Genomic DNA, 27,598 nt, shown 5'->3' with positions numbered 1-27,598 from the left:
ACAGACTAGTCTATAGAATAGTCCATGAACTAGTCTATAGAATAGTCCATAGACTAGTCCTTAGAATAGCCCATAGACTAGTCCATAGAATAGTCCATAGACTAGTCCATAGAATAGTCCATAGACTAGTCCATAGAATAGTCCATAGACTAGTCTTTAGAATAGTCCATAGGCTAGTCCATAGAATAGTCCATAGACTAGTTATAGAATAGTCTATAGAATAGTCCGTAGACTAGTCTATAGAATAGTCCGTAGACTAGTCTATAGAATAGTCCATAGACTAGTCTATAGAATAGTCCATAGACTAGTCTATAGAATAGTCCATAGACTAGTCTATAGAATAGTCCATAGACTAGTCTATAGAATAGTCCATAGACTAGTCTATAGAATAGTCCATAGACTAGTCTATAGAATAGTCCATAGACTAGTCTATAGAATAGTCCATAGAACATACTTTATTTGCTCCTACAAATGTCTGGTAAGGTCAAATAAACTTTTGCGCCAAATGTTTATTTCTTCAAATATTTACACAATTTCGAGATAAAAAAGATTTGGCCGTTGAACTTAGTTTTTTTAATTTAAGAAATTAAGTTCCATATTGGTGTATAAATAAATACCAGGTTATGACACTCTTCCTTCTATCGGACAATATACGTATGGTAAGTGTATGGATGTGTGTATAAATAAAATCTTCAGTTTCATACCCATACACCATGACATGCCAGCCATGCAATACAATACATTTAAAATTGTAATATAGGGTATGAAAATTTGTGTTATTTTTGGACTCGAATTAAAAAAAAAAACTCACGCGTCTGGTCTAAACTGGATTTTTGATATTTTTCTTTTTTTTTCTTCAATTTTATGTTGCCATTTCTTTGTGTGTGCAACAAACAAAATAAACCAAGAAACAAACAAAAAAAAGTTACAAAAATAAAAACAAAAAAACAAGTCGTCGCTTTTATAAGTTTGTTGTTTGTGGCATATAGAGTGTTCTTACAGCTAATCAGTGCGCCAATGTTGTACGCTGACTGCCAAAAGGATCCTGGCCATGCTTAAGCAACAAAACCACCACATTTGACCAATAAAAACTAAAACTTGTTTCGTTTGAATTTTTAAATAACACACAGAGAGTTCTTCACACAGTCAGTACAAGAAACTACTATATAATAATATTAATATTATATGAGTGTAAGCATGTGTTTGTTGTTGTTGCTGTTGTTGTTGCATATTATGCCGATACATACAAATATGCCACATCTTGAAGCAAACTATATGAAGTATAACTACACTACTATAATACAGATAAAAGATCATCATTAACTAGTTATTAAGCGCGAAATGGCGTTTTAAAACATAACTCTCCAAGGCTATTCATGACTCACGATTCAAAAAAATACAAAAAAAAAAACAAAAAACATTTATAAAAAAAATTAAAGAAAAATCTGAAAAAACAGACACAAAAACATTATCAAATCGGACAAAGAAATTTGCTTTTCATAGGCAAATGGGAATTTTATTTAAATTTCATACATTTCAACAGGCAGTTTAGGTGGTCTTTGTTGGAAGAAAAAAGAACACAAGGAAATGTTCTTTCTGGTAGACTTTTTATGGTTTATTTTTAAAGTATTTTACACTACTTTTATACTAAAATATAAGAGAAAATATTATAGCATATATTTATTAATTTACATTTTATTTAACAGCCCCTTTAGCTATCTTATGTTTCTTTTCAAATATAAACTAACTACTAACCACAAATATGACACTATTCAATACAACATTTAATGAAAACAATATTTCAAAATACTGAAATTATGTGGGTGTTGTTGTTGCTTGATAATTTTTCAAAAAAAAAAAAAAAAAAAAAAAAATGCAAAGAGAAATACAAAAAAGATAGATTTTTATTTTTGAAAAGAAAGTTGAACTTTTGGCATTTTATAATTTTCTAAACATAACAAAAAAAAAAAAAAAGAAACAAAACAAAAAAACAAAATCTTAAAAAAAATCCAAAAATGTTAACAAAATTTCTATGTAAATTATCTAATATATTTTCGTTTAATAACAATGCAACAAAATTAATCACAAATTATTGGAGGCGATATCCATGTATGACGCGCCGGCGTTATAACCACAATTGGAAACGTCAAATGGAATTTAATTATGAAAATCGTAAAATTATACCAAAATTAATATATTTACATAATCCTTGGAGATATTTGTGGACTAAGTTAAATTTATTTAAGTTTCGCTTATTTTGGGATTCAGATTTTGTGGAATCGGAATTTATAAGGGGTTCAAAACAGGTAAGGTTTTGATAAGTGATTATATTGTGTTTTTTGATTATGAAATGGACTGAGATATCTAGATACTAATTTGGGTTTCTTTCCAAGATAATATTAAGGAATTTGGGAACACTAAGGTTTGCTCTCAATTTGCTTCAGCGCTTATTTTCTTACTTGTAGAAGCGATAGTTTTAATACTAGAGGTCTGCTAGTGGTTTATATGAACAATTTCATATCAAGTGAACCAACTCAAAAAATCGATTTTGACGAAATTTGCACCAATGCTAGTACTATTGGATAGTGGGCCAGACTCAATTTTTCAGCGCTATCGGTCCAGAACTGCCGGACTTAGAGTGGGTCAAATGTATTTTGGTCATACAGGGTTTTGTTCAAATGCGTGTAACTTTTCACCTATTGGTCCCAGCAAAACTTGTCCAACGGAGTTCAGATAGCTATTTCTTCAATGAAGACAAATATGGTCCAAAAAATATAGGCAGTTAATTGCGCGTGTCTTTATAAAAATGTCCTTTCGTCCATCCGTATGTCTGTTGAAACACGAAAGGGACAATGAACTTGAAGAAATATTCTCCTCGGAATACAATTTAAAAAGTCACAAATAAGTTACCGTGACAGCAACCGTAATAAAATTTTGGGAAAATAGTTTTATGTGTCCAGAAGTTATATTGTATCAATCTATTAATGAAAAACTAATTTTCTAAAATAGGCTTTATTGGGAGAAAATGTTGACCGATCCCCATAATATTTGGTGGACGAATCTACGTCTACATAAAATAGATTTATACTGAATTTGTTCGCTTTTTGTAGAGATATAAGTATATTAAACATAATTATGAGGTCAAAATCCCTATTCGGGGGTTCAGTTGTATGGGGGCTATGTAAAATAATGGACCAATCTTAATTATTTTTAAAACTGCGATTTGTAGTTTGATTAAAAGGTTTTCATTGGAGGACAGAGATACCGACGGACAGATGGACGGACATAAATATATCGATTTAGAAATTGGTTCTAAGCCGATTGGTATACTTTAAGGTGGATGTAGGTTCAATTATTATGTGTTACAAACATCGGCACAAATTCAATATACCCTCCCCACTAAAGTGGTGTAAGGTATAAATCACAAGAAATCAATATTTTCACAAAACATTGAATCTTTCACTAAAACTAAAATTTTCACAAAAAATCGGAATCTTTCACTGAATTTCATCTTAAATTTTTCCCTAAAAACTAAATTTTCTTTAAAAGTTTTCAACATTTCATTAAAATCGAAATTTTTACTAAAAATTCATATTTTCACTAAAAATTCGAATTTTCACTAAAAAGTGAAAATTCACTAAAAAAAATCTAAATTTCTCCAAAAATTCAAATTTTCACTAAAATTTCACATTTTCACTAAAAATTCAAATTTTCACTAAAAATTCAAATTTTCACTAAAAATTCAAATTTTCACTAAAAATTCAAATTTTCACTAAAAATTAAAATTTTCACTAAAAATTAAAATTTTCACTAAAAATTCAAATTTTCACTAAAAATTCAAATTTTCACTAAAAATTCAAATTTTCACTAAAAATTTAAATTTTCACTAAAAACTTAAAATTTCTCTAAAAACTTAAAATTTTACAAAAATTCAAATTTTCACTATAAATTAAAATTGTAATTAAGATTTCCATTTAAAAAAAATGTTTCGGTTTTTCACGTCGAAATTTTCTTCCATAAAAATAAAATTTTGAAATCGATATAAAATGCAGCATTACTAGATGTGGGTGAATTCATAATATTTTTTACCTTTCACTGCTATCAGTTTAGTGAAGTTTGCCTGCCTGTCTAATGAATGTTAAGAATAATTTTTCTTTAGTCCCTGTTAGCTGCAAGATTGAAATCTTGTATCTGCCTTGAGACATGATTTCGATTTTAAATAGGATACTTCTCGAAAGCATGTATCACAGAATTATTGAAGATTTAGATCCAAAAGATATCTCCCAGAAGATATCTAGGGTCTTTGTAAAATAGATTTCAACATCTATAAGGATATATGTATATACTTTATAGGGTCGGAAAACTATATATTCTCACGATGGTGAAGCGAGGGGTTATATGAATCAAAATTTTTCTGGCAACACTAACTATAATTCACAATAGTGTACAACAGAAATCAAAGGTTTGAAGATTTACTTAAAAAAAACAATGCCTTAGCAAAGACAACAACCTGTATTGGTGATTTTAGACTTAAATTTCAACAACATACTAATTTACTCAACACACTTATGTTAATTATATAAAAAAAATCTGTTAAATTTTTCTGTTGACATTCTCTAGGCTGCAGTGGTCCTAACAAACATAATACGTGATCAAAATACCCTTAAGGTCAGAGAGTTTACCACACCCATAGGTTATCAGCAAATAACTGAAGACATGATATTATCACGTAATGATACACGTCTAAAATTGGTGCGATTCAAGACGGAACATTTACGTAGAGCTATACCCATGAAAGTGACCACAAAGCATAATTATGGTAAAGTAAAAATTTTATTTAAAATTATACTTTTATTAAAAAAAAGTCTATTTTTATTTATAGGTCGCAGATATTGTTTCATCGATATGTTGTTTGTGGGATTGCGGAATACAAAAGATTTTGATTCAGCTGAAGAGGCAGTAGAAATCAATGAGATTTTAAGAAAACTGGATACGGATCTTAAAACTCCTTACGAGGTATTGGCAGTGCCGCATCGTATAGTTTTTGCCGAAATATTTATACGTTTTCGTCGTGATTACACACCAAATTTAAATGACACTAACGATCGAGATTGGTCGGTGTCTTTTTATAAGATTTTGACGTTTGATGTGCTAAATTACGATCCCAAAGGAAGGCAATAATAAAATAAATTTCAAGTACAAAGTTCAAAGAATTTTAATAAAATGAAAACCAAGTCAAATAAGAAAATCCATCCAAATCCATTACATCTAAAAAAATGATTCCTTGTTTAAAACGCTTTGAATTTTCAAAGTTTCCTTAAGATCTTCCACATTATCGGCCTTGCTTAAGCGTTTGATAGTCTCAATATAAGTTTGATTTTCCTTTAGCAACTGCTGTTTCTGTTCTTCAAGTAGTACAATTTGAGCTTCAGCCAAGGCTTGACGACGCCAAAAATTCTTCATTAATTCTATATTATTTTTTAATTCGGCTTCTGTCATATCTACATGATCTTTAAGATTTAGAATTTCCAATTCAAAAGGTTCCTTATCGCGGTCGTCATCATCATTTAAGGGTTCTTGAAAATCACCCCAAGCTACTACCTTTTCTGATTCTGTTTGAAATTTTCTACAATTGGCCGCCAGAGACAATAACAGTTCACCATGTTTATGTAGTTTTTGAAATTTCTAAAACAATAGTTCTGTATAGCAACATGATCTGTTTTTACATCATTGTGATCCTGTAATCAAAAACTTACTTTAAGCACCTTAAAACTTTCACTACTCATTATCTTTAGCTTCTCGTGGGTCTGTTCCCGATCAAGCTTAATTTCATTTTCAATATTTTTACGTATTTGCATAAAATAAGCATGTTCTAATTTTAGATCATTGATCTTGCGCTTAGCATCGGCCTCTACTTGCAACAAATCATGCTGCAGATCGCTGTAAACACGAGAACCATGCTGCTCTACTTCATTAAGTTTATTCGATTCCGTAACAAAATTCCTTTGACGTTCCATTAAAGTATTAACTCTTTCATATTTGTGAACATCCAAAGAAACATTTCTTAGTGAATCGAGAAATTCTATTAATTGTTTGCGTAGATCTTTCATTCGTTTAGTGACAGCATCACGTAAACGATAACGTTTTTCAATTTCGGTATTAACACGATCATCACGTTTGTCTAGGAATATATTATAATCGCTTAATAGTTCCTGCTCAGCTAAAAGATCAGTAGCATGAACTACACTTTCACAATTTAATTTGATAGAATTTTCGATTTCTTTTGCTGCAGCAACTTCGTCGTAAAAATCATGCAAGATTTCTGAGGCTTGTTGTTCATACAAAAGGCGGGAAGTTTCTTGGAAAGTTTTTAAAGCATCTATGTAGAAAATAGTTGGTAAAACATAAAATTACCCATATTTGAAAAAAATTATAACACACCCTTTAAATAATCCATAATCTCTAGTTGACAGGAAAAGTTATTTTTATGCATTTCTTTTGTTATAGAGATTTCATCTAAAATAAGTTGAATTTTTTCATCTTTTTGCTGCATAACACGATTAACTTTCTTTTCCCAATCCTAATTATATTTAAAAGAATTATATTCAACTTCTTATTCAGAGCCCCAAAACCACATACCTCTAATTCCTGTTTCATTTCTTTTAATTTAACTTCCCGGCACATATTTTCCCAATGTTTATGATATTTTTTTGCGGTTTTCTTAGACATTTCAAATTCTCTATTCATAAGATCCTTGGAAATTCGTTAAAAATATTATAATATTTTATGGAAGTGCTCATAAGGGAGTTGAAAAACTTACTCTTAATTCCAATTTTTTAAATTCCATTTCTTCTTTTTGTTTAAGTTCCATTTGTTCGGCTTTGGTCAATTTTTTCTTTTTTGGTTGCTCTTTAGGCGTTTCTTCTTCTAAATATTCGGCATACAGGTTATCTGCTGGTTCTGTGGTAGTTATAGCTGTGGCCATTTTGTTATATTAAAGAATTATATGGGGTTTTGAGGAATGTTTGAAATTGTTAAATAGAAAATAAATTTCTTTTTTGATTAAAAATTAAATTAGTTATCGTTTTCTTCTCTTTTAGAGAAAATAGTGAAGCGCAATCGTTTTTTGTTGAACCAGGTTTTTATAAATCGATTTGTAAATAAGATTTCGAGTTAAAAGTATGTAATTCTCTACCAGCTGATCTATTGGACCGCCATTAAACATTTACTAGCAGTTTTTAGATTATGTGACAAAAAATAAAAAATATTGGATCGGTAACAAATTTCGAATCAAAGTACTGTTGGAGTAGAGTTAGAGTAGAAGCGGAAGTGCTTTACGTACATTCATCCCGTATCATATACACTAACACCAACTAATTTCCAACGCGTGCGGGGTATCTGTTGTCTCGGCAACAGCGCCGAACTTTTCCAGAATTATAGACTTTACCGTGCATCAGTCTTTTAACCGACATTCTCTTCCTGCGAATTCGATTTTATACCACAGTCACCGCGTACCGAAGGGACCTCTCGAATAACCGAGACAAGACAAAGCCCGAAACTCTGACCTGCGGGCTAGTGTTTACAGTGGTACCAGATTATGTGGTTCTCTGGTTCGACTCCATGTTAAATATCATCGCTATACTGATATTCTTAATCCAATTATGAGCGTTAAAGTAATGTTCTTAAAAGAATCTCTTTTGTCCCCGATATCAACTATACTTAAAAATATATTTAAAAAACATTTCCCAAAGAACTAGTCAAAGTACTAACTAGTGTTATGACTGTTACCATGACAGCTGTAGAAATAAATATCAATCTTAAATACTCTCTGAAAGGTTTAATAACTCTTTTTATGCCTATCATTTTAAAGAATTCAAAAAAAATTTCAGTTACTTTCTAGCTGTGCTATAGTCCCCCCCGCTCCCATAAATTATAGCCATATATCACATTGTTTCTATAAACAAATTATTGTTTATTACAATTATATTTGAAGAGTTTACTACTTAAAAGATATGTTTTGAAACTAAATGAAAAAAATTCCTAACATTAATTAATGAAATAAAAAAAAGTACTTAAAGTTTTAGCACCAACCAACTACTTATCAGCTTAATTTATAGATGTCATCTAGATTATCAAATGTCTTAATCGACAAAAACATATTGCGATTATAATTTTGTTATTACCTCTCAGATAAACTGTATTTTGTAGTATTTTTTAGTTTAAAATGTTTTTTAGCAACGAAAACAAATTTTGCAAAACATTTTTTTTCCATTTTTACAAGATAAAGAAATCAAGCCGACAGTTTTTAGTAGTTTTACAGCGATTGGATTAATTGTTTGATTACAATTAAGACTGCAAGCGACTGGTAGTAAAATTTGAGTCGACTAAGTTATGTCCTTCGCATTTTGGGTGGACATGACTAAGGACTAGACTAAAAACAAGATTACAGACTAGACTATAGACTAGACTAGACTAGATTATAGACTAGACTATAGACTAGACTATAGACTAGACTATAGACTAGACTATAGACTAGACTATAGACTAGACTATAGACTAGACTATAGACTAGACTATAGACTAGACTATAGACTAGACTATAGACTAGACTATAGACTAGACTATAGACTAGACTATAGACTAGACTATAGACTAGACTATAGACTAGACTATAGACTAGACTATAGACTAGACTATAGACTAGACTATAGACTAGACTATAGACTAGACTATAGACTAGACTATAGACTAGACTATAGACTAGACTATAGACTAGACTATAGACTAGACTATAGACTAGACTATAGACTAGACTATAGACTAGACTATAGACTAGACTATAGACTAGACTATAGACTAGACTATAGACTAGACTATAGACTAGACTATAGACTAGACTATAGACTAGACTATAGACTAGACTATAGACTAGACTATAGACTAGACTATAGACTAGACTATAGACTAGACTATAGACTAGACTATAGACTAGACTATAGACTAGACTATAGACTAGACTATAGACTAGACTATAGACTAGACTATAGACTAGACTATAGACTAGACTATAGACTAGACTATAGACTAGACTATAGACTAGACTATAGACTAGACTATAGACTAGACTATAGACTAGACTATAGACTAGACTATAGAGTAGACTATAGACTAGACTATAGAGTAGACTATAGGCTAGACTATAGACTAGACTATAGACTAGACTATAGACTATACTTTAGATGCCTGAATTTGGATCGCCTACTTCATGAGACATTTCAATGTACCAAAGAACCAGTCGCTGTAATAGATTTTTGTGAGTAATCTTTTCCCTAGCCATAGCACAAATTTGAGGAATTGCACAGAAATTCAGACTATTTTTCGTCAGTAGTTGTGTGGTTCCCATTCTAATCAATTAGTAACGCGCATACTGAGAAATCGAATACCACAAGTAAGTAACCCAATAAACATGAATTGTGAGCAAAGCGTGAGCAAGAAGAGGGTGTTTGAATAAAACAAAAAATAACAAACGATCATAAACAATAATGCTGCCGTTAAAGCAGTTATTTTGCTGCCAGTCGTATGAGTAGTAGTTACTGACTGGATTTGTTTTCAAACCGTATTCGTGGAGTAACAGACATTTGGGGTTTTAGTCGTTTGCAGAGACTCAAAAGCTTTAGACGGTTTTCAAGTGTTACAAGCTGCAAAAATTAATAACAAAAAAAAAAAACAACCAACAATAAATAAAACATAAATACAGTTTCAAACTCGATATTGCCAAAAAGGAAAACAATAAAAAAAATTACTGGTTTATTAGAAACTACAACAAGTTATAAAAGAAAATAAAATAGAAAACAATATATTTCTAGTGAGAAAGTTCGATAGAAAAGTGTATTTATTAAAGTATTTCAAGGAACTTGAAATTAAGCAGCAGGTAAATATTAAAAATTGTATTGCCCCTTAAAAAAATTTTGTTAAATTTGCTTAAATAACACTGACTGGCAGAAATACATACAATTATGTCAAATTCCATGATTTTCAAAAAAAATTAAATCTAATTCAACTATAATTAACATTGTGCTATTGTTGTTGTTGCCATTGTACTTTCTACACAATACAAAAAAATATTTATATTAGTTAATTGCCAATAAAATACTTATTAACTAAGAAGTATAAAATGAAATACAACAACAACAAAAAAAAAACACTGATTAATTCTCATACAAATAAAGATACAACAGAATTACTATTATGTGACATAAAGATAACAATTTTTGTTGTTTGTTAATTGGCACATGAGGAAATATTCAAAAAAAAAGTATAAAACGAGATTTAGATTTGTTTTCATTGCTAATTACGCTGGTATTAGATTTTATTAGTACATATTTGTGTTTTCTTTTAAGAAACTTTTCAAAATTTCGACATTTCTCCAAATTGCACTCAAAAGATTATAAAATTTGAAAAAAACAAACATAATAAATTTATATTCTTTTACGATTAGTTAAATAAGTACTTAAAGAAATTATTTAATATGGACATTTTTAAGTATTTAGATAATTAACAACTATATTTGTGTTTGCAGTCAAAAATTTTTTTGCCATATAAATACAACTTTCATTTATTACTTTGGTTTATTAGCCCTGTCATAAAGTTTACTTTTATTGAGTTCTTCCGTTGTGTGTTAAAAAGTTTGCGCGAAAAAATTCCTCTGCAAATAAATAATTTTGATTTTTGTGGTTTTAATTTCACGCATAGATTCAATTAATATCTATTATATAGTACGTGGAGTAAGATAAGTTTACGCGTTTAGTGTAGTTTTATAGTTTGATTTAGTGTGGTCTGTCAATCCAAACTTAACTTGAGATTTAATCTAAGTTTTCATCTCGTTAAGCTCGCATACCTGTTGGATTTGGACGTGAGCTTTTCAAATATTTTAAACGAAATTACTGCTAACTTACTCAAGTATGTATATTGATTGAAATTGTTTAACTATTTAACAAGAAAATAAATAAAAATATAACGGTTTGAAATATCGGTTGTAATAGTGCTCAGCTTTGTTTTAAATTTTAATACTATTAATAACCACAGCTAATCAAAGTTATATTCTCATTTTGGATTAAAACCTGAATTTGGGAATATTAGAGAGACATTTGTTAAGAATTTATAAAAGGGCTCAATTGATCCTATACCTATAACATCTTTATAACCTCCTCATTGTTAAAATGTGAAAATTTCCCATAGCGATTCCAATTTAGTATAAATATTAAGAAATTTAACAGATCTTTAGACAAGTTATAAAATCTGCCAAAAATTCTCAATAACATAGTGATGATCTTGACAGGTCCCCTTTATTTATTTGTGTTATGCTTCTTCTTAGTTCAATTCAATTCAATTTTGTAACCGGTACTTTTATGTAAAAATATACACAAATTTCATTTAAATTTATTCAGCATATTATCGAGCTAAAGGTGTAGTTGTCTTCATATAAACTGCAACTTTGAACGACCTTGAAAGAACCTGCCAAGGAACTTGTTTTATGTCTGTTTCTTACGCCCTACAAATAGGCTAACTTATGTAGTCTGCTCCTGTAAAAGAACTAGGGCCAGTTATGGACCAAATTCTATAGAATTTTAAAGAAAATTAAATTTTTTAGAACAAAACGTTTTTGTCGAATTTTATCTTAATGACGTTAAACTGATTTAAAAATTATGATATATATACTGCTGTAAAAATTATGATATAGGGGGTAGGTACGATCCTCATACAAGTTGGAAGGGACAATTATGTCAATATTGTCATTATATAGGGGCTAGTGTCAAATAAAGTCTGCAAAACCTCATCACTCTAACTATCCCTTGCTCTATGGACCGAACTCTATAGAAATTTAATTCGTTTTTAGTAAATAAACTAATTTTCTGTAAAAGGGGTATATGGGGGCAGGACTGATTCTCATATATTTTGGCTGAGCGAACTTTATTCATATAAAACTTAGTGGGAAATTTCAGCATTATACTTGTATCAACGTTAAGATAATTATATCCTACAACACTATAGTTGGGAGGGTATTATGCGTCAAAACACAGTCAAAACTACCTACACCCACCCACCAATGAGTCCAAAATCACTTTAATTAGTTATGTCCGTCCATCCGTCTGTGTGTCCATGTTAACCATGTGCGCACGCTACAGGTCGCATTTTCAAAATAATTTGATGAAATTTGGCACATACTCTTCTTTTGGACGAAGCCTATTGAAAATGGTTCCAATCTGTCCATTATTTCGCCCCCATACAACCGTACCCCCGAATAGGACTTTTGAGCTCATAAATATGTTAAATGTTCTTGTATCTCTTCAAAAATCGGCAAAACTTAGTTTTATAAACGTTTTAATGATACTGCTGATTTGAGTTATGATCGTTCCTCAATTTACCATATCTCCCATACAAAGTGCTCTTCAAAATACGGTTATAAACGCTAACATCACGATAATATTCTGCATAAATAACTTTAATCGCTCTATCAAAATTTATAACGACTGTGATATGAACTCCCTGCCCCCAAATCCCTTTCTTGTCAGCAAATTGTTAAAATATTTCTGAATTATGGTAAATATTAAATAACTTTTTTATTATCTAAAAAATAATCAACATTTTTATCATATGGTCGGCCATGCCCAACTATAAATTCTTGCTTAAAGGAACATTACATAGAGTTAGGGGTCAAATAAAGTCCGCTTTTCACAAAACTTTATTATCCTAGCACTCACATGCTCTATTGTGCTTTCAACAGACAGACGGTTAGGAGAACGGACTGACCCATCCAGATCGTCTAAGAATCTAATAAGGACCAGGAGTAAATTCTTTTATGGATCTGCGACCAATAAGCTTGCGAGATTCATAAGAAAACTCATATTTCTGTGGACAACTAAATTGCTTTAGAAAAGTTCAAAATCGGGAAGTACTGCTTAAGGCAATCCGATCTGATCTAATTTATATATTTCAGAGCTAAAGCATTTCCAATCTATTTGCGCTCAATATTAGATCCACGTATCTCTTATACTAATTAAAATTTTTCAAAACTAAGCTCTTATTATCAATTCATAAGTCCATATATATTATTGTTACCAAAGTTACTCTCTCCCTATCTTTACTATGCGAATGTGAATTTTCATTGTAAGAGAGATCGGTAGAGCTCGTAAAAGAATACTGTTACATTTTTGTAATTTAAATTACGTTTCTAATTAGAAAAGTGTGCTTTACTTTTTTGTTATATTATAGCCATTGTATTTACTTTATCGCAGTAAAGCAATTATGAATGAAACGGCTAATCTAGAAACCAGACATTCTAATAGATTTAAAAATACCAAATAACTCGTTTAAACGATAACTGCACTTGAAACAACTTCTTCAGTGCATTTATTGATTGATTTTCAGACCAAATATCAACTTTGGAATCGGTCATTGCTAAATTATCAAATAAAAACAATTGATAATTAACTAAATACGCACGTAATTTGAGTGACATATTAAAAATAATTAAAAAAAAAAAACAAACTTTAACAAACAAAACTTGTTTTTTTATAAAAGAAAACATTTCGATACGTTTCCTCTCAATACAAGCACGTGAAAGCAAAAATATTGTGCATAATATATAAAATTAATTAAAAAACTTTAAGGTACATACTTGTATGTCCGTAAGTGTGTATGTATAAGTAGGAATGCAATACATTTAAGTAATAATGAAAAACAATATTTAATAGCTCAAGTACTTACCTGTTTAGTTAAGTGTTTTTTTAAATGAAGTTGTAGCTTGTTGTTTGTTTTTCTTATTTTCGGCTGTTGACAAATAACTCCAACGCTAACGTGTGGTGATGCATTTCATATTTCCCTAATAAAGTCCCGTAACGAATATCATTAAACCAACACGTTAGGGAAAGACCTTATAAAAATGCAACGTAACACAGCTGATATTTTAAGCAAATTATTGTAAATTAGTTAAATAAATATTAAATGGCAAATAAGTAGATGAATTGCGTGCCAATTTGAAAATAAAAGTTCTAAAATATTAAAATGAAATATTTTTATAGCGAAGGTTTTGCAACAGTTAAAACTCATTTTAATAGTTATAATAATTTAATGATCATAGCGTGTTTGTTTATAAATAAATAATATTTACCTTATTTTCATAATAAATATTTACAGAAATCAAACCGCCGCCGTCTAAACTTTTAAGTGTAAAATTTATGGAGGAAACTTTTTAACAAGCCGATTTGTAATAACTAAAAAGAGGAAATCATGAACGAAGAACCTGCAAAGAATGGAAAAGATAATCATCATCAATTGGAATCATCAACATATGATCCGTAAGTTTATAAAATAAAATAAGATAATTTTAAACGTTTTTTATTTAAATAAAGTTCCGTTTTCTTTTTTCGGTTAATAAGTAATTTCAATTAAAGGTGTGTCGGTAAATTGCGCAATTATACAAATATTTGCAATTCTGCTACACTTGCATACAATGAACAATTGCATATACACTTACAAGTTGTTCTAGTTATTTGCATTATTTTTCTTTGAGGTTTTTATAGGTACTTAAACAAGACTTCATCATATTACTCATAATCCATTCACTAGCCACGCTACACCATTTGCAATACAATTTTATTTCAAAAGTAGCAATACTCTCAAAACCAGTTTGGAAATTCGGAAATATTCCATGAAGTTTTGTATTCCAATTAAAATAAAAACGCTAAAAATATCAACATATTTGTACAATTCACAATCGTTGTTGTATACTAAGCGTTGTATGTTATCAAATATTACAATAGTCATAAAAACAACAACAATATAATTTTTGCATACATATACATACATATTTGTCCAATTCACAATTGCTGTTGTTGTATCGTAGTATGTCGTAACTTGTATATCCAGCATCAAAAAAGATGGGTCCTTATTAAATTCTGAGACGATCTAGCCATGTCCATCTGTCTGTCCATCCGTCTGTCCGTTCGTCTGTCTGTATGCTCAAAGCACGATAGAGTCCGAACGAAAAAAAAACTGGAGAGTTTAAATTTTCCACAAATATTTCCCATAGGGAAGTTTTGTTTGGTATTGAAAATTGATCCAAGTTTTCGCATAGCCCCCATACAAGTGGCCCCCCAAAAACTAGCTTTAACAATCATGACTGTTTTAAAATGCGAGTACAGCGATGAAATTCCACATACATAAATAAGATTCATATGAGCTTAATTCTCTTTACCAAATGTTATGAGGATCGATCAATAATTGACCCTACCCCTCGTATAAGGTCTCCTCCAAAAAATTATTCTAACGCTCATTACTGACTTAGAAATACGACATAAGTAAGTCTCTTACGAGCAAAAATGAAATTCGACATAAATAAGATTCACATGAGCTATATTCTCTCTACCAAATTTTATAAGAATCGGTCCACAATTGACCTTATCCCTCTTATAAAGTCACCTTCAAAAAATTACTTTAACAACCATTACTTGCTTAAAAATACGACATAAGTAAGTTTCTTATGAGCAAAAAGGTTTGTTTGGTACTAATAATGGACAATATCGGTCCACGTTTTCGCATAAAAGTGGTCCTCCTAAAACCAGGTTTAACAATCATAACTGTTTTCAAAATGCTGCTATAGCGATGAAATTCGTCATAAGTTTCATATGAGCCAAATTCTCTCTACTAAATTTTATGAGGATCGGTTCGTTATTGACCCTACCCCTCATATAAGGTCCTCTACAAAATATTACTTTAACGCATATTACTGGCTTACAAATAAGTAATTTTCTTTGTTTGGTACTAATTATGGACAATATCGGTTTACGTTTTCGCTTAGCCCCATACAAGTGGCCCCCGAAAACAAGTTTTAACAATCATAACTATTTTAAAAATGCGAGTACAGCGATGAAATTCCACATAAGTAAGTTTCATATGTGCCAAATTCTCTCTACCAAATATTATGAGGTATTATGAGCAAAAAGGTTTGTTTGGTACTACTAATGGATGATATCGGTCCACGTTTTCGCATAAGCCCCATACGAGTGGCCCACGAAAACCAGTTTTAACAATCATAACTGTTTTAAAAATGCGAGTATTGCGATGAAATTCGTCATAAGTTTCATATGAGTCAAAATCTCTCTACCAAATGTTATGAGGATCGGTCCATAATTGACCCTATCCCCCATATAAGGTCTCCTAAAAAAAATTACTTTAACGCCCATTACCTTCTTAAAAATACGACATAAGTAAGATTCAAACGAGTAAAAATCTCTCCACCGAATATTATAAAGATCGGACCATAATTTTCCCTACCTCCCATTTAAGATCCCCCTTCAATTTCAGAAATTGAGTTCTCATTACTGACTTAAAAATAAGAGTATAGATATGAAATTCGACACAAGTCAGTTTCTTACGAGTTAAAATCTTCTACCAAATTGTATGAGGATCGGTCCACAATTGACTCTACTTCCCATAAAAGGTCCCTCAACGTTTATAAATTGTTATTAGCTTTTTCTAATTTAACGTTTTTCGAAAAAAAACTATTTTAAAACCATGAAATACAAAATAAATAGGAAATGGTGTAGAAATAATTTAAAAAAAGCTTAAGACTGCAGTCAAGAACTAGGAAATCAGATTTTCAAACGAAACGGCCTTCAACTAATATAAAGAAATACATTTGCATCACCTCCATAGTTTTACAATTATTCACAACTATATTCGGTTATTTATTCAATTCACAAACTATCGTATAAGTTGTATGAACAAAATACAAAAGTCCAATTGGTGTTGTATGCATGTATGTTGTATAAATTTATACAATATAAGAAAATTATGCTATTGTTAAATAGATTATCAGAAGATGATCACACGTTATAGTATAAATGTATACAACTGTTGTAAATACGACTTACAACTTAACAATTCATTCAGATATCATATCTTAAAGTAATCAATTTAAAATTTCTTTGTCAAGGACAAACAAACATATTTCATTTTTTTTTTGTTAATAAAAACATTATTAATCTAACTAGTATTACTACTTAAACTAGTCAATTGACACTTTAAACAAGATTACAATGCTAATCAGTTTAAGATCTCCAATAAATTAGTTAATCAAAATTAAAGTAGTAAATTAAAATCATATAAAAGATAAGAGAGATTTCAATTTCAAACTAAACAAATAAAGTTCATTAAATATAGAATTGACGTAATAAGTGGGGCCACTAAAATATGTTCGCCCCATTTACTAAGAAATACAGTAGATAATAATCTTTGGATTATTTAAATAATACAAATTTATAGTTTTATCACTCACTGTAAATTAAGTGTAAAAATTCCCCGTTGTTTTTGTTAAATCTAGATAATTTTAAATTGTTTTGTAATTTTTTTAGTGCTATTTGTTTTACATATTCACAACTTTTAATATTCGCATGCCATTTCTCACTGACTGAATTATATTTTAAGAGATAAGCATCAAAATAAAAATTAATTTTAAATAGGTAAATTTGGAATTAGTAAACTAGACCACCCCATTAAAATCTTAAATAATTTTTTTGTAATTAAGCTAAGAAACTGGGGTTTCAGTTAACAAACGATTTGATTAAAAAATTTCAGCTACACCGAATACTTATAATAACCCATACTGTAATTTAATTTGTATACCCTTCACCTTCGTTAGCAGGGTATATATAAGTTTGTCATTCCGTTTGTAATTTTTACAAGTCAAGTATATATATTCTGGATCCTTATAGATAGCTAAGACGATGAAGCCATGTCCGTCTGTCTGTTGAAATAAATTCTCTGAAGACCCCAGATAACTTAGGGGTCCATGCTTTCGAGAAGTTTCCTATTTAAAATCCGCCCATAAATAACGGAGGTATGAGTAAAAATCCGATGCATCCTTGAAAATTTCATCAAAAATAGACAAATTTTGTGTGTGTATATTGAACCTTGGAAAACTATCTATCTATCTATCTATCTATCTATCTATCTATCTATCTATCTATCTATCTATCTATCTATCTATCTATCTACCTATCTATCTATCTATCTATCTATCTATCTATCTATCTATCTATCTATCTATCTATCTATCTATCTATCTATCTATCTATCTATCTATCTATCTATCTATCTATCTATCTATCTATCTATCTATCTATCTATCTATCTATCTATCTATCTATCTTATCTATCTATCTATCTATCTATCTATCTATCTATCTATCTATCTATCTATCTATCTATCTATCTATCTATCTATCTATCTATCTATCTATCTATCTATCTATCTATCTATCTATCTATCTATCTACCTATCTATAAGACATGTTTTCCTAAATAGGGCTGAATATTTAGTTGGTTGTTTGAGTGACTGCACTTTAACATTCAAAACTCCTAACTATTGTTCTTAGAACAACTGCTGGTGATTTTGCATAGTTTTAAAACAATTTAAAATTTGTGTGTTTGTTTAAGGTTTAAAACATTCACTTTTTTTAACGTTTACTACTTGTTCTTAGTAGTTGGACACAATTAGCGATTGTTATATTAAACAATTTAAAATTTATTATATTAGTATGCTAACAAAATAGTGTGTTTATTAACACAAAATCATTAACGTCACATTCTTATGAGTTTAGTTTATTATCATTAATTTATACTGCAATTGATTTGTTTATTTGATTTGATCTTAACTATATATTTTTTAGCATAATAATTATGTGCAAATATTGTGACAAATCAAGTGATAACATGTCATACTATACTAATTAGATTAGGAAATATAAATCAATCGTTGCTTATTATGTTTTGGTAAATACCAGCTGTTATTACTTTAAATTGATTTTTGCGTATTTTAAGAAAATTCCTTTGGAATTTCTTTTTTAAGCTATTTTTAAGATTGTATATAAAATCTAAGACAAATATTTGATCAAAAATGTTGATGGTAATAAGAGTGAACAAGAAAAAAATATTGTTTTGGCTTGATCAATCCAATGTTTTGGATGTTATATTAGTATTTTGCAAGCGTGAACATTGAAAAAGTTATCAATCATGTTAAAACATTTTACCGCATACATGTTTTCAATGTCGACGAAATTGCCAAACTAAACGTTAAAGGAATGCGAAAGTTCAAATTTAATAAATTCAAACTATTGTGGGATTGGGTTGAAATTAACATAGTATCAAACACACGATAAGACCCCAATTATATTTTGAATACATGTAACAATTTATCATTGCTTATTTTTTGGAGCTTAAACGGTAATGATTTAATAAGTTAAACCGGTATTTCTTAAAAAGAAACAAAAAGTTAAAAAAGTAGTAAATATAAGTTGTTATTGAGCTTGAGTTGAGTTGAGCTGACAGTTACCTATCACCTGAAAATAACTTTCATTGTTAAATGTGTATGTAGTATAAGTTAAATAATTGATTTAAATGGAGTTAATCACTTTTGAATATGTTAAACACATTGGCAATCTAATAAATTAAAATTTTTTAATTCAGTTTCATCCCAAATTCATTGAAAATTCAAATAAAAAGTTCTTAGTTTTAAAAGAAGGCTGCAAATACTTTGTTGGAGTTAACTCATTTTGACAAAAATGTAAATTAAAGTCAAATCTGAAAAAGTACATGTTTCTTGGAACTCAAACATATTCCAATATTATTTTTAACATTCAGATAAAGTACAAATGTTTTAACTTTATTAAACAAAAATATACTATATTTTATTTTTAAACTTAAAAACTTTTTTATTTGCCACTTTTATTGTTAATGGCTAAAATCCAGTTTTTTATAAATATTTTATTTATGGAATCTTAAACGGCTTTAATCCCCATAAGAAACACGCTTTTGTTTTATGTTAAAAAGTGAGTTTGATATGGGTTATTTAGAAAAAATTAGAATTTTATAGAAATATTAAGTAATTTTTGTTAAAGTCAATAAACTAAAAGAGTTTATGCAAATTATTGTAAACTTTTATTTTTAAAAACATTTGTATATATAAGTTAGTTTAGTTTTATTCTCTGCAACCAGATATTATCGAATAAATAGCAACACTAACATGACATAGTAAAACAGCAACCTGTATGTTCAAATCTTTCAAATAAAAATAAACAAAAAAATATACGCAAAAACTAAAAAAAAAAAACTTTGCATAATGAATTTGTTTACACTCAAAAAATAATGTTAGTTCCTCTAAATAATTTCACTTTTTAATGAAAATTTTAATTTTTCTAACAATTCAGAATTTTTGACCTAATTAAAATTTTTTAATAAAAATGTTCGATTTTGAGAATTTTTAAATAATTTTAGTTTTATAGAAAATGTTTGTTAAAATTTAGTGAAGTTTTATTTTTGAGCGAAAGTTTGATTTTTTACTGAATTTTAGTAAAAAATTTATGAAATGTAATTTTTTGAAAATTTTTGAATTTTTAGTGAAAAATTTTATTTTAAAAATTTTTAATGAAAAAACTTAATAATAGATGGCGATATTCACATAAGATTTAAATGAGAGTTCCTTCTCAAATAAAAATTTATTTTCAAAACAAGAAAGTGATATTTAATGAAAAATCGATCTAAAAATGACAATAGCATCGATCGATCTAAAAATGACATTTCGATATTTTTATAAAATATTAATATTGAAATTAAAAAATTATATTGTAACGACAGTTGCTGCTCCTACGATTTTTAAACTAAAGCTCAACGTCAAAATAAAAAACCGATCTTGACAGTTCAATCTCAAAATGACAGATGTTCCATTTTTATATGAATAATTTAAAGGAATGAACTATTAATCGGAATTAAGAATAGTTTTTTTAGTTAGAGATCGATATTTATGATCTTTAGATAGAAAATCGACAGCTAAAACTTTTAATGAAAGATCGAACTTTTAGTAAACCGATCTTTAAATAGATTTAAATGAATATTGCTACTAAAATGAAAGATTAATATGTAAAAAATTATTTTCAAAATAAGGAAGTGATCTTTAAATAAAAATCGATCTGAAAATGACAATTGCATCTTAATCTTTAAATGAAATTTCGATATTTTTATAAAATATTGATCTTTAAATAAAAAAAAATGAGAGAACTGAACTTTAAGTCGAACACCAACCTATAAACTAAAGCTCAAGTTCAAAATAAAAAACCGATCTTGACAGATCACAAAATGACAGCTGTTCCATTTTTATATGAATAATTTAAAGGAATTAACTATTAATCGGAATGAGAAATAGTTTTTTTTTTTAGTGAAAGATCGATATTTATGATCTTTAAATAAAAAATTGATAGTTGAAACTTTTAATGAAAGATCATTTTAAATTGATTAAAATGAAATTTCCTTCTAAAATGAAACATTAATTTTTTAAAATTTATTTTCAAAATAAGGAAGTGATCTTTAATGAAAAATCGATCTGAAAATTACAACTGCATCTTGATCTTTAAATGAAATTTCGATAGTTTTATAAAATATTGATCTTTAAATGAAAAAATTATATTGTAACGACAGATGCAACTTTAAATGAGAGAACTGTACTTTTATTCGAACATCGATCTATAAACTAAAGCTCAAGTTCAAAATAAAAAACCGATCTTGACAGATCAATCACAAAATTACAGCAGTTCCATTTATCTTATTATCTAGAGAGAAAATCGCCAGCAGAAACTTTTAATGAAAGATTCAAAATAAAAATTCCATCTTTAAATTATATATCGATCATAAAATAAAATATTGATATTTAAAAATCGGTATTTCATTTGAAAAGCTGTAGATCTTTATTCAAAGGTAAATTTTCACTTAAAGATCTTCATCTTCAATAGATTGGTCAGCATTTAATAGACAAAAATATTCAACATATTCAAAATCTTTCATTAATGATCAAATGTTCAATCTTTTAACAAGTAAGAAAGTATAGTCGGGCTTGGCCGACCAAATGATACCCTACACCAGTTATGAATATTAAATGTGATTTATTTTTCACAATAAAGCATATATCTTAAATATTACCTTGATTCCGATTTATTTAAGCAATTTATTGACGAAAAACTTATTTTCTAAAAAAGGCTTTATATGGGGGATAGGAGCTAATGTGGACTGATCCCGATAAAATGGACTATATAGATTTGTATTTATATAATATTTGTCTGTGCTAAATTTCATTGCAATAACAGTGCTAATAAATGAATTGCGGATATTCAAGTCACTTTCTGAAGGGGGCTTTGTATGGGGGCTAGGGTCAAATAAAGTCCGATCATTCGGCAAGGTCATCAAGGCTTGTATAAAACTTAGTTGTGAGAACTTTCATCGAGATACATTTATATTATACATAATTATGAGCTTCCCACTATAGTGGTGTAGGCTATAATAAATATAGATAGATTTCTCTTTAACTATATCGTTATTACACTAAAAAATGATTTCTTATTAAATGTTTTATATTTCGTGCTCGAAGCGATCAATCTAGGGAATAAGAAGATCTTTAAGTGAAAATATTTCAGTTTTCACTGCAAAAAATATGTACAACTTCTAACCAAAGATCGATATTTTAGAATTTAAATATTTTTCACATTAACCCACTGTGAATCAGTTCTATTCAAACACATATTATGCAATATTTTCTATGAGAGTAAAATTCATTCAAGCATTAATAATAGCACAGAGAAACAAATCATTATAAATAAATTTAAATATACAATAAATTTATATTTTTGCTACAATAAAAACAACAATAGAGAATACAACAAAAAAGTGTAAACAGAAAAGTAGAAAAAAAAACAACAACAAAATATATATTAAGTTGTATCTATAGAAAAACGTGTTTTTTTTTGTTATATTAGTCCGTTTGTCTGTCTGTCCTGCTGCGATTGTAAAACAGCAACAAGCTGCTGTGGGTATTGTGAAAGCGAAAGTGACTTACCAGCTGTTTGATTAAAAGAAACACTGATTAAGCTGTCGGTTTCGTTGGTTAGCTGCTAGTCTGGTTTAAGTGGCAGTTATTTTTTAAACGGGGATGTACTCTTGCAACTACTGCTGTTAAAAAATGATTGCAAAATTTACTATTTTATTACATTGCTGATGACTCTTTGCATTAGAGCAGCCGAAGAAGCTTAGAAGTACGAATCGCTTGATTAGTTGACCTTGTTTTGTGCAATAACTGTGCAATAGCAATCTTTTTTTTAATGTTATTCAACAAGACTTTTTCTAAAAATTCCCTTCTGATTGTTAATATATATATTTCTTTTTTTCAGAAACGAAATTGTTGAAGCAGAACCGCTTAGTTGGAGATTTTGGCGAAAGCGTCGTTATATAGTGGTCTTGTTGGCATTCTTTGGTTTCTTCAATGTCTATTCTTTGCGTGTCAATTTAAGTGTGGCCATTGTGGCTATGACAGAGAATCGTACTGTGATCGATGAGAATGGCAACGAATCATGGGAACAAGATTTCCCTTGGGATCCTAAGCAGAAGGGTCTGATTTTAAGTTCCTTTTTCTATGGTTATATAATGACCCAGTTTATTGGCGGTTTTATAGGAGCTAAAATTGGTGGTAATTTGGTAAGATGTAATAGTTAAATGTTAGTTAAATGTTAAATGTTAATGATATTTTTTACACACGGACTTGTACAAATCGGTTCTGACTTCAATATCAGAAACTTAGAAGTCTATTCGATGATGTTCGCTTGTCTGTGTGTCCAAGTAAACTTTATTATTTCGTTAAAAGTCATAATTTTGAAGGTTATATGACATGAAGATGTTATGTGGATGGGTCCATTGTTTACCATGGAACCCTTATTAGGGACATATCCAAAATCACTGTATATACATCAAATCCGAAGAAATACACCTAGGCCTCAGGGGGGAATTGAACCCACCACCTCCGGTCTACCAGACTAGAACACTAATCACTAAACTACCGGAGCCCACATAAAATAAAAATCAGATATAAATTGTGGCTCTATAAAATTTTGAATACGTCCAACCATAATCGACAAAGATCCCCCTAAAGAATATCTAGGTTCATTCACTCAAAACTTCATAATTATCGAAATTGTGATACAATTTAATTAAACAATCTGGGGATTTGGTTCATGATAGAACCCATAATATTTTTCTATTACAATTCCATTTAAAACTGAAAGAAATTTTTTTGAAATTTTTTTAATAGATGTTTCGGAAGGATCACATTTAAAAATCAATGCTTCTCTATGGAGATGATTCGTCTACATTTTATTACTTTTTCCTCTCTAATGTAAAATATACATTGTTTCCAGGTTTTCGGTATTGGTATTGGCACCACGGCCATTTTAACACTATTTACACCCATGGCCGCTAAGCACAGTTTGGAAATGTTACTGGCAGTGCGCATTATCGAAGGTATCTTTGAGGTAAGTACAAACTTGGAACTTAAAAAGCCACATTTTCGTTTTAAAATCAATTTTCTTTTTTAAAACCACTTTAGGGCGTTACCTTCCCCTGTATACACGCTGTATGGTCCCGTTGGTCCCCACCGCTAGAACGTTCACGCATGGCTTCCATAGCTTTTGCCGGCAACTATGCTGGTACTGTTATTGCCATGCCTTCGTCGGGACTCTTGGCTTCAGCCTACGGCTGGGAAAGTGTATTTTATGTATTTGGTGTTATTGGTTGTATTTGGTTGGTCTTGTGGTTGGTTATTGTACGTTCGGGACCCGATAAGGATCGTTTCTGTTCGGAAGATGAACGTAATTATATACAGAAAACAATTGGCATTACAGGACAACAAAGAATCAAACATCCCTGGAAAGCCATATTTACTTCGTTGCCATTCTATGCCATTGCCGTATCACACTTTTCAGAAAATTGGGGTTTTTATACTCTATTGACTCAATTGCCAACATTCCTTAAAGGTAATTTAAACTAAATATACAAATTAGGTTTGGTTCCACCTAAAAATTTTGAACTTGATACTAATTTTTTTTTGCTTTTACAGATACCTTAAACTTTAATTTGGATAAAACTGGTTTCCTATCAGCTGTGCCATATCTTACCATGGGTATCTTGTTGGGTGTTTCAGGCTATTTGGCCGATTGGCTGCAAGTCAAGGGTTATTTGACCACCACACAAGTAAGACGTTACTTTAATTGTGGTGCTTTCTTAGCACAAACTGTTTTCATGGTACTCACCGCCTATTTATTGGATCCTACTTGGTCCGTGGTGTGTATAACCATAGCTGTAGGTTTGGGAGCATTTGCCTGGTCTGGTTTTGCGTAAGTCTTTTAGTTCTTAAATTAATTAGAATATATAACTAATTTATTTTTATTCACAGCGTTAACCACTTGGATATTGCTCCCCAACATGCTAGTGTTTTGATGGGCATTGGCAATACTTTTGCCACCATACCCGGTATTGTTAGTCCCATGTTGACCGGTTATTTGGTACAAAATCAAACCAGTGAAGAATGGAAGACTGTATTCTTTATTTCTGCTGGTATTTATCTAGTAGGCTGTGTTATCTATTGGATGTGGGCCTCGGGTGAATTACAAGAATGGGCCAAATCACCCGAACAAAAATCACTCGAAATGACTAGACAAAAAACCGTCACAGAGGGTTATGTCAACGAAGCCTTAGAGTGCAAAGATGAAGTTAAAGAAAATCATAGTTAAGTTTAAACACCCACACACCAATAGTTTTAAGTTTCGAAAGAATTTCCTTTTGTAATATATACAAAAAAGAAAAAAACGATATATCACAAGATAAAAAGTATTGTAAATAATCATTTTATATATATTTTATTATAAGAATATAATTAAAATTAGAATTTATTTTAAATTCTTAATATAATATTCATTCAACACACTTTTGTTGTTTTTCACACTTTGCGCGCTTTAGTGAGGTCAATACACTGTGCACAAATATTTGAAAGCAAATAATCATTTAGCCATATAATAAAATTTAAAAAAAAAATATAAGAAAGAAAAAATTCTGCAAATTGCATTCGCAATGTTTTGAATCATCAAAAGAAATAATCAAATCGTAAAATTATGGTTGTTGATGTGACAGCCAAAGCAGTGAAAAACCAAAAATAATTTCAATTAAATGGGCAGAGAAAAATTGTGTAGGAAGAGGTAAACAAAATATATATTTTTTTTTTTGTTAAAAATTTATTTACCATAAAATTTTAAGTGTAATTTTAGTATTGAGGTAGAATTTTAAATAACCCTTTAAAGATCATTCTAAAAAGAATTTCCTCTCAGAGCCTTTGGCTTTAAATGAACCCAAGGACTAATTCCGATATCGAATTGTTTTAATTGATCTTGGAACTGAAATAAATCTTGAATGAAGTGTAGTTTATAATACTCAACCCGAGACAAAGGACGATCCAAAGAGACAAATTTTAGTCAACGAACAGGAATTTTCCGCAAAAACTCGAAGTAAATATTTTTTCACCATTTCCTGTTAAACTATGCCAAAAAGCAGCCAGAAACCGTCAGATTTAGGTTTTTTAAAAGACGCTAGAAAACGTCAAATTTAAACAGAATGTTTTACCAAAAAAATGTTTCTCAAAATTAAGAATATTAAAGGTTTTCATATAAACGTTCAAAAGCCTCGCATTTTGGATTAGAATATAGACTATAGACTGTACTAAAGACAAGACTATAAACTATACTATAGACTATAATATAGACTATAGACCACAGACTAGACTATAAACTCGACTATAGCCTAGACTATACTATAGACTAGACTATGGACTAGACTATAGACTAGACTATGGACTAGACTATAGACTAGACTATGGACTAGACTATAGACTAGACTATGGACTAGACTATAGACAAGACTATAGACTACACTATAGACTAGACCATAGACTAGACTATAGACTAGACTATAGACTAGACTATAGACTAGACTATAGACTAGACTATAGACTAGACTATAGACTAGACTATAGACTAGACTATAGACTAGACTATAGACTAGACTATAGACTAGACTATAGACTAGACTATAGACTAGACTATAGACTAGACTATAGACTAGACTATACTAGACTATAGACTAGACTATAGACTAGACTATAGACTAGACTATAGACTAGACTATAGACTAGACTATAGACTAGACTATAGACTAGACTATAGACTAGACTATATACTAGACTATAGCCTAGACTATAGACTATACTATAGACTAGACTAGACTATAGACTAGACTAGACTAGACTAGACTAGACTATAGACTAGACTATAGACTAGACTATAGACTAGACTATAGACTAGACTATAGACTAGACTATAGACTAGACTATAGACTAGACTATAGACTAGACTATAGACTAGACTATAGACTAGACTATAGACTAGACTATAGACTAGACTATAGACTAGACTATAGACTAGACTATAGACTAGACTATAGACTAGACTATAGACTAGACTATAGACTAGACTATAGACTAGACTATAGACTAGACTATAGACTAGACTATAGACTAGACTATAGACTAGACTATAGACTAGACTATAGACTAGACTATAGACTAGACTATAGACTAGACTATAGACTAGACTATTGACTAGACTATAGACTAGACTAT

General features: G+C 29.7%; 4 protein-coding genes across 7 annotated transcripts in view; 2 read left to right on the top strand and 2 right to left on the bottom strand.

The window, feature by feature from the left end:
- Nucleotides 1–13,955, bottom strand: part of LOC119601939 (dentin sialophosphoprotein) — a 78,605-nt gene extending 64,650 nt beyond the window's left edge. Inside the window, exon 1 of the mRNA XM_037953208.1 lies at nucleotides 13,768–13,955. The gene's annotated coding sequence lies outside the window, so the exon portion shown is untranslated. The remainder of the gene's footprint in view (nucleotides 1–13,767) is intronic.
- LOC119601956 lies at nucleotides 624–5,181 on the top strand. The gene is made up of 3 exons (XM_037953263.1): nucleotides 624–659; nucleotides 4,621–4,819; nucleotides 4,883–5,181. Exons 1-3 carry the CDS (start codon nucleotides 624–626, stop codon nucleotides 5,179–5,181), a joined length of 534 nt encoding a protein of 177 aa, XP_037809191.1.
- Nucleotides 4,891–13,957, bottom strand: LOC119601944 (dynein regulatory complex subunit 2). 2 transcript variants are annotated; one of them, XM_037953231.1, is made up of 6 exons: nucleotides 13,768–13,957; nucleotides 6,821–6,975; nucleotides 6,640–6,753; nucleotides 6,442–6,580; nucleotides 5,757–6,379; nucleotides 4,891–5,685 (listed from the first exon to the last, which is right to left on the bottom strand). In XM_037953231.1, the coding sequence occupies exons 2-6, from the start codon at nucleotides 6,869–6,871 to the stop codon at nucleotides 5,269–5,271; spliced, it is 1,344 nt and encodes a 447-aa protein (XP_037809159.1). In that variant the 5' UTR covers nucleotides 6,872–6,975; nucleotides 13,768–13,957; the 3' UTR covers nucleotides 4,891–5,268. The 2 variants fall into 2 exon arrangements, with proteins under 2 accessions (XP_037809159.1, XP_037809157.1); XM_037953229.1 differs by lacking the exon at nucleotides 13,768–13,957 and having other exon boundaries at nucleotides 6,821–7,039.
- LOC119601943 (sialin) lies at nucleotides 4,900–25,978 on the top strand. 3 transcript variants are annotated; one of them, XM_037953227.1, is made up of 7 exons: nucleotides 4,900–5,016; nucleotides 14,197–14,357; nucleotides 23,271–23,574; nucleotides 24,291–24,404; nucleotides 24,479–24,905; nucleotides 24,989–25,265; nucleotides 25,325–25,978. In XM_037953227.1, exons 2-7 carry the CDS (start codon nucleotides 14,290–14,292, stop codon nucleotides 25,659–25,661), a joined length of 1,527 nt encoding a protein of 508 aa, XP_037809155.1. In that variant the 5' UTR covers nucleotides 4,900–5,016; nucleotides 14,197–14,289; the 3' UTR covers nucleotides 25,662–25,978. The 3 variants fall into 3 exon arrangements, with proteins under 3 accessions (XP_037809155.1, XP_037809154.1, XP_037809156.1); XM_037953226.1 differs by lacking the exon at nucleotides 4,900–5,016 and adding an exon at nucleotides 9,595–9,931; XM_037953228.1 differs by lacking the exon at nucleotides 4,900–5,016 and adding an exon at nucleotides 10,941–10,959.
- Nucleotides 25,979–27,598: the final 1,620 nt, after the last annotated feature.

This window comes from Lucilia sericata, unplaced genomic scaffold (assembly GCF_015586225.1).
Source record: "Lucilia sericata isolate MDLA Ls3-8-SP2 unplaced genomic scaffold, ASM1558622v1 Contig000201F_arrow, whole genome shotgun sequence".
Classification (NCBI taxonomy): Eukaryota; Metazoa; Arthropoda; class Insecta; order Diptera; family Calliphoridae; genus Lucilia; species Lucilia sericata.
This window is presented reverse-complemented; position numbering and strand designations above follow the sequence as displayed.

Excerpts from the sequence above, each read along its gene's own strand:
- LOC119601943 (XM_037953227.1), top strand. The coding sequence starts at position 14,290 with ATGAACGAAGAACCTGCAAAGAATGGAAAAGATAATCATCATCAATTG. Across the intron at positions 14,358-23,270 it reads GAATCATCAACATATGATCC|AAACGAAATTGTTGAAGCAG; the intron begins GTAAGTTTATAA and ends TCTTTTTTTCAG. Across the intron at positions 24,405-24,478 it reads TTATCGAAGGTATCTTTGAG|GGCGTTACCTTCCCCTGTAT; the intron begins GTAAGTACAAAC and ends AAACCACTTTAG.
- LOC119601956 (XM_037953263.1), top strand. The coding sequence starts at position 624 with ATGACACTCTTCCTTCTATCGGACAATATACGTATG. Across the intron at positions 660-4,620 it reads TATCGGACAATATACGTATG|GCTGCAGTGGTCCTAACAAA; the intron begins GTAAGTGTATGG and ends GACATTCTCTAG. Across the intron at positions 4,820-4,882 it reads GACCACAAAGCATAATTATG|GTCGCAGATATTGTTTCATC; the intron begins GTAAAGTAAAAA and ends TTTTATTTATAG.
- LOC119601944 (XM_037953229.1), bottom strand. The coding sequence starts at position 6,985 with ATGGCCACAGCTATAACTACCACAGAACCAGCAGATAACCTGTATGCC. Across the intron at positions 6,581-6,639 it reads AAATGAAACAGGAATTAGAG|GATTGGGAAAAGAAAGTTAA; the intron begins GTATGTGGTTTT and ends AAATATAATTAG. Across the intron at positions 5,686-5,756 it reads AAAGTTTTAAGGTGCTTAAA|AAATTTCAAAAACTACATAA; the intron begins GTAAGTTTTTGA and ends CTATTGTTTTAG.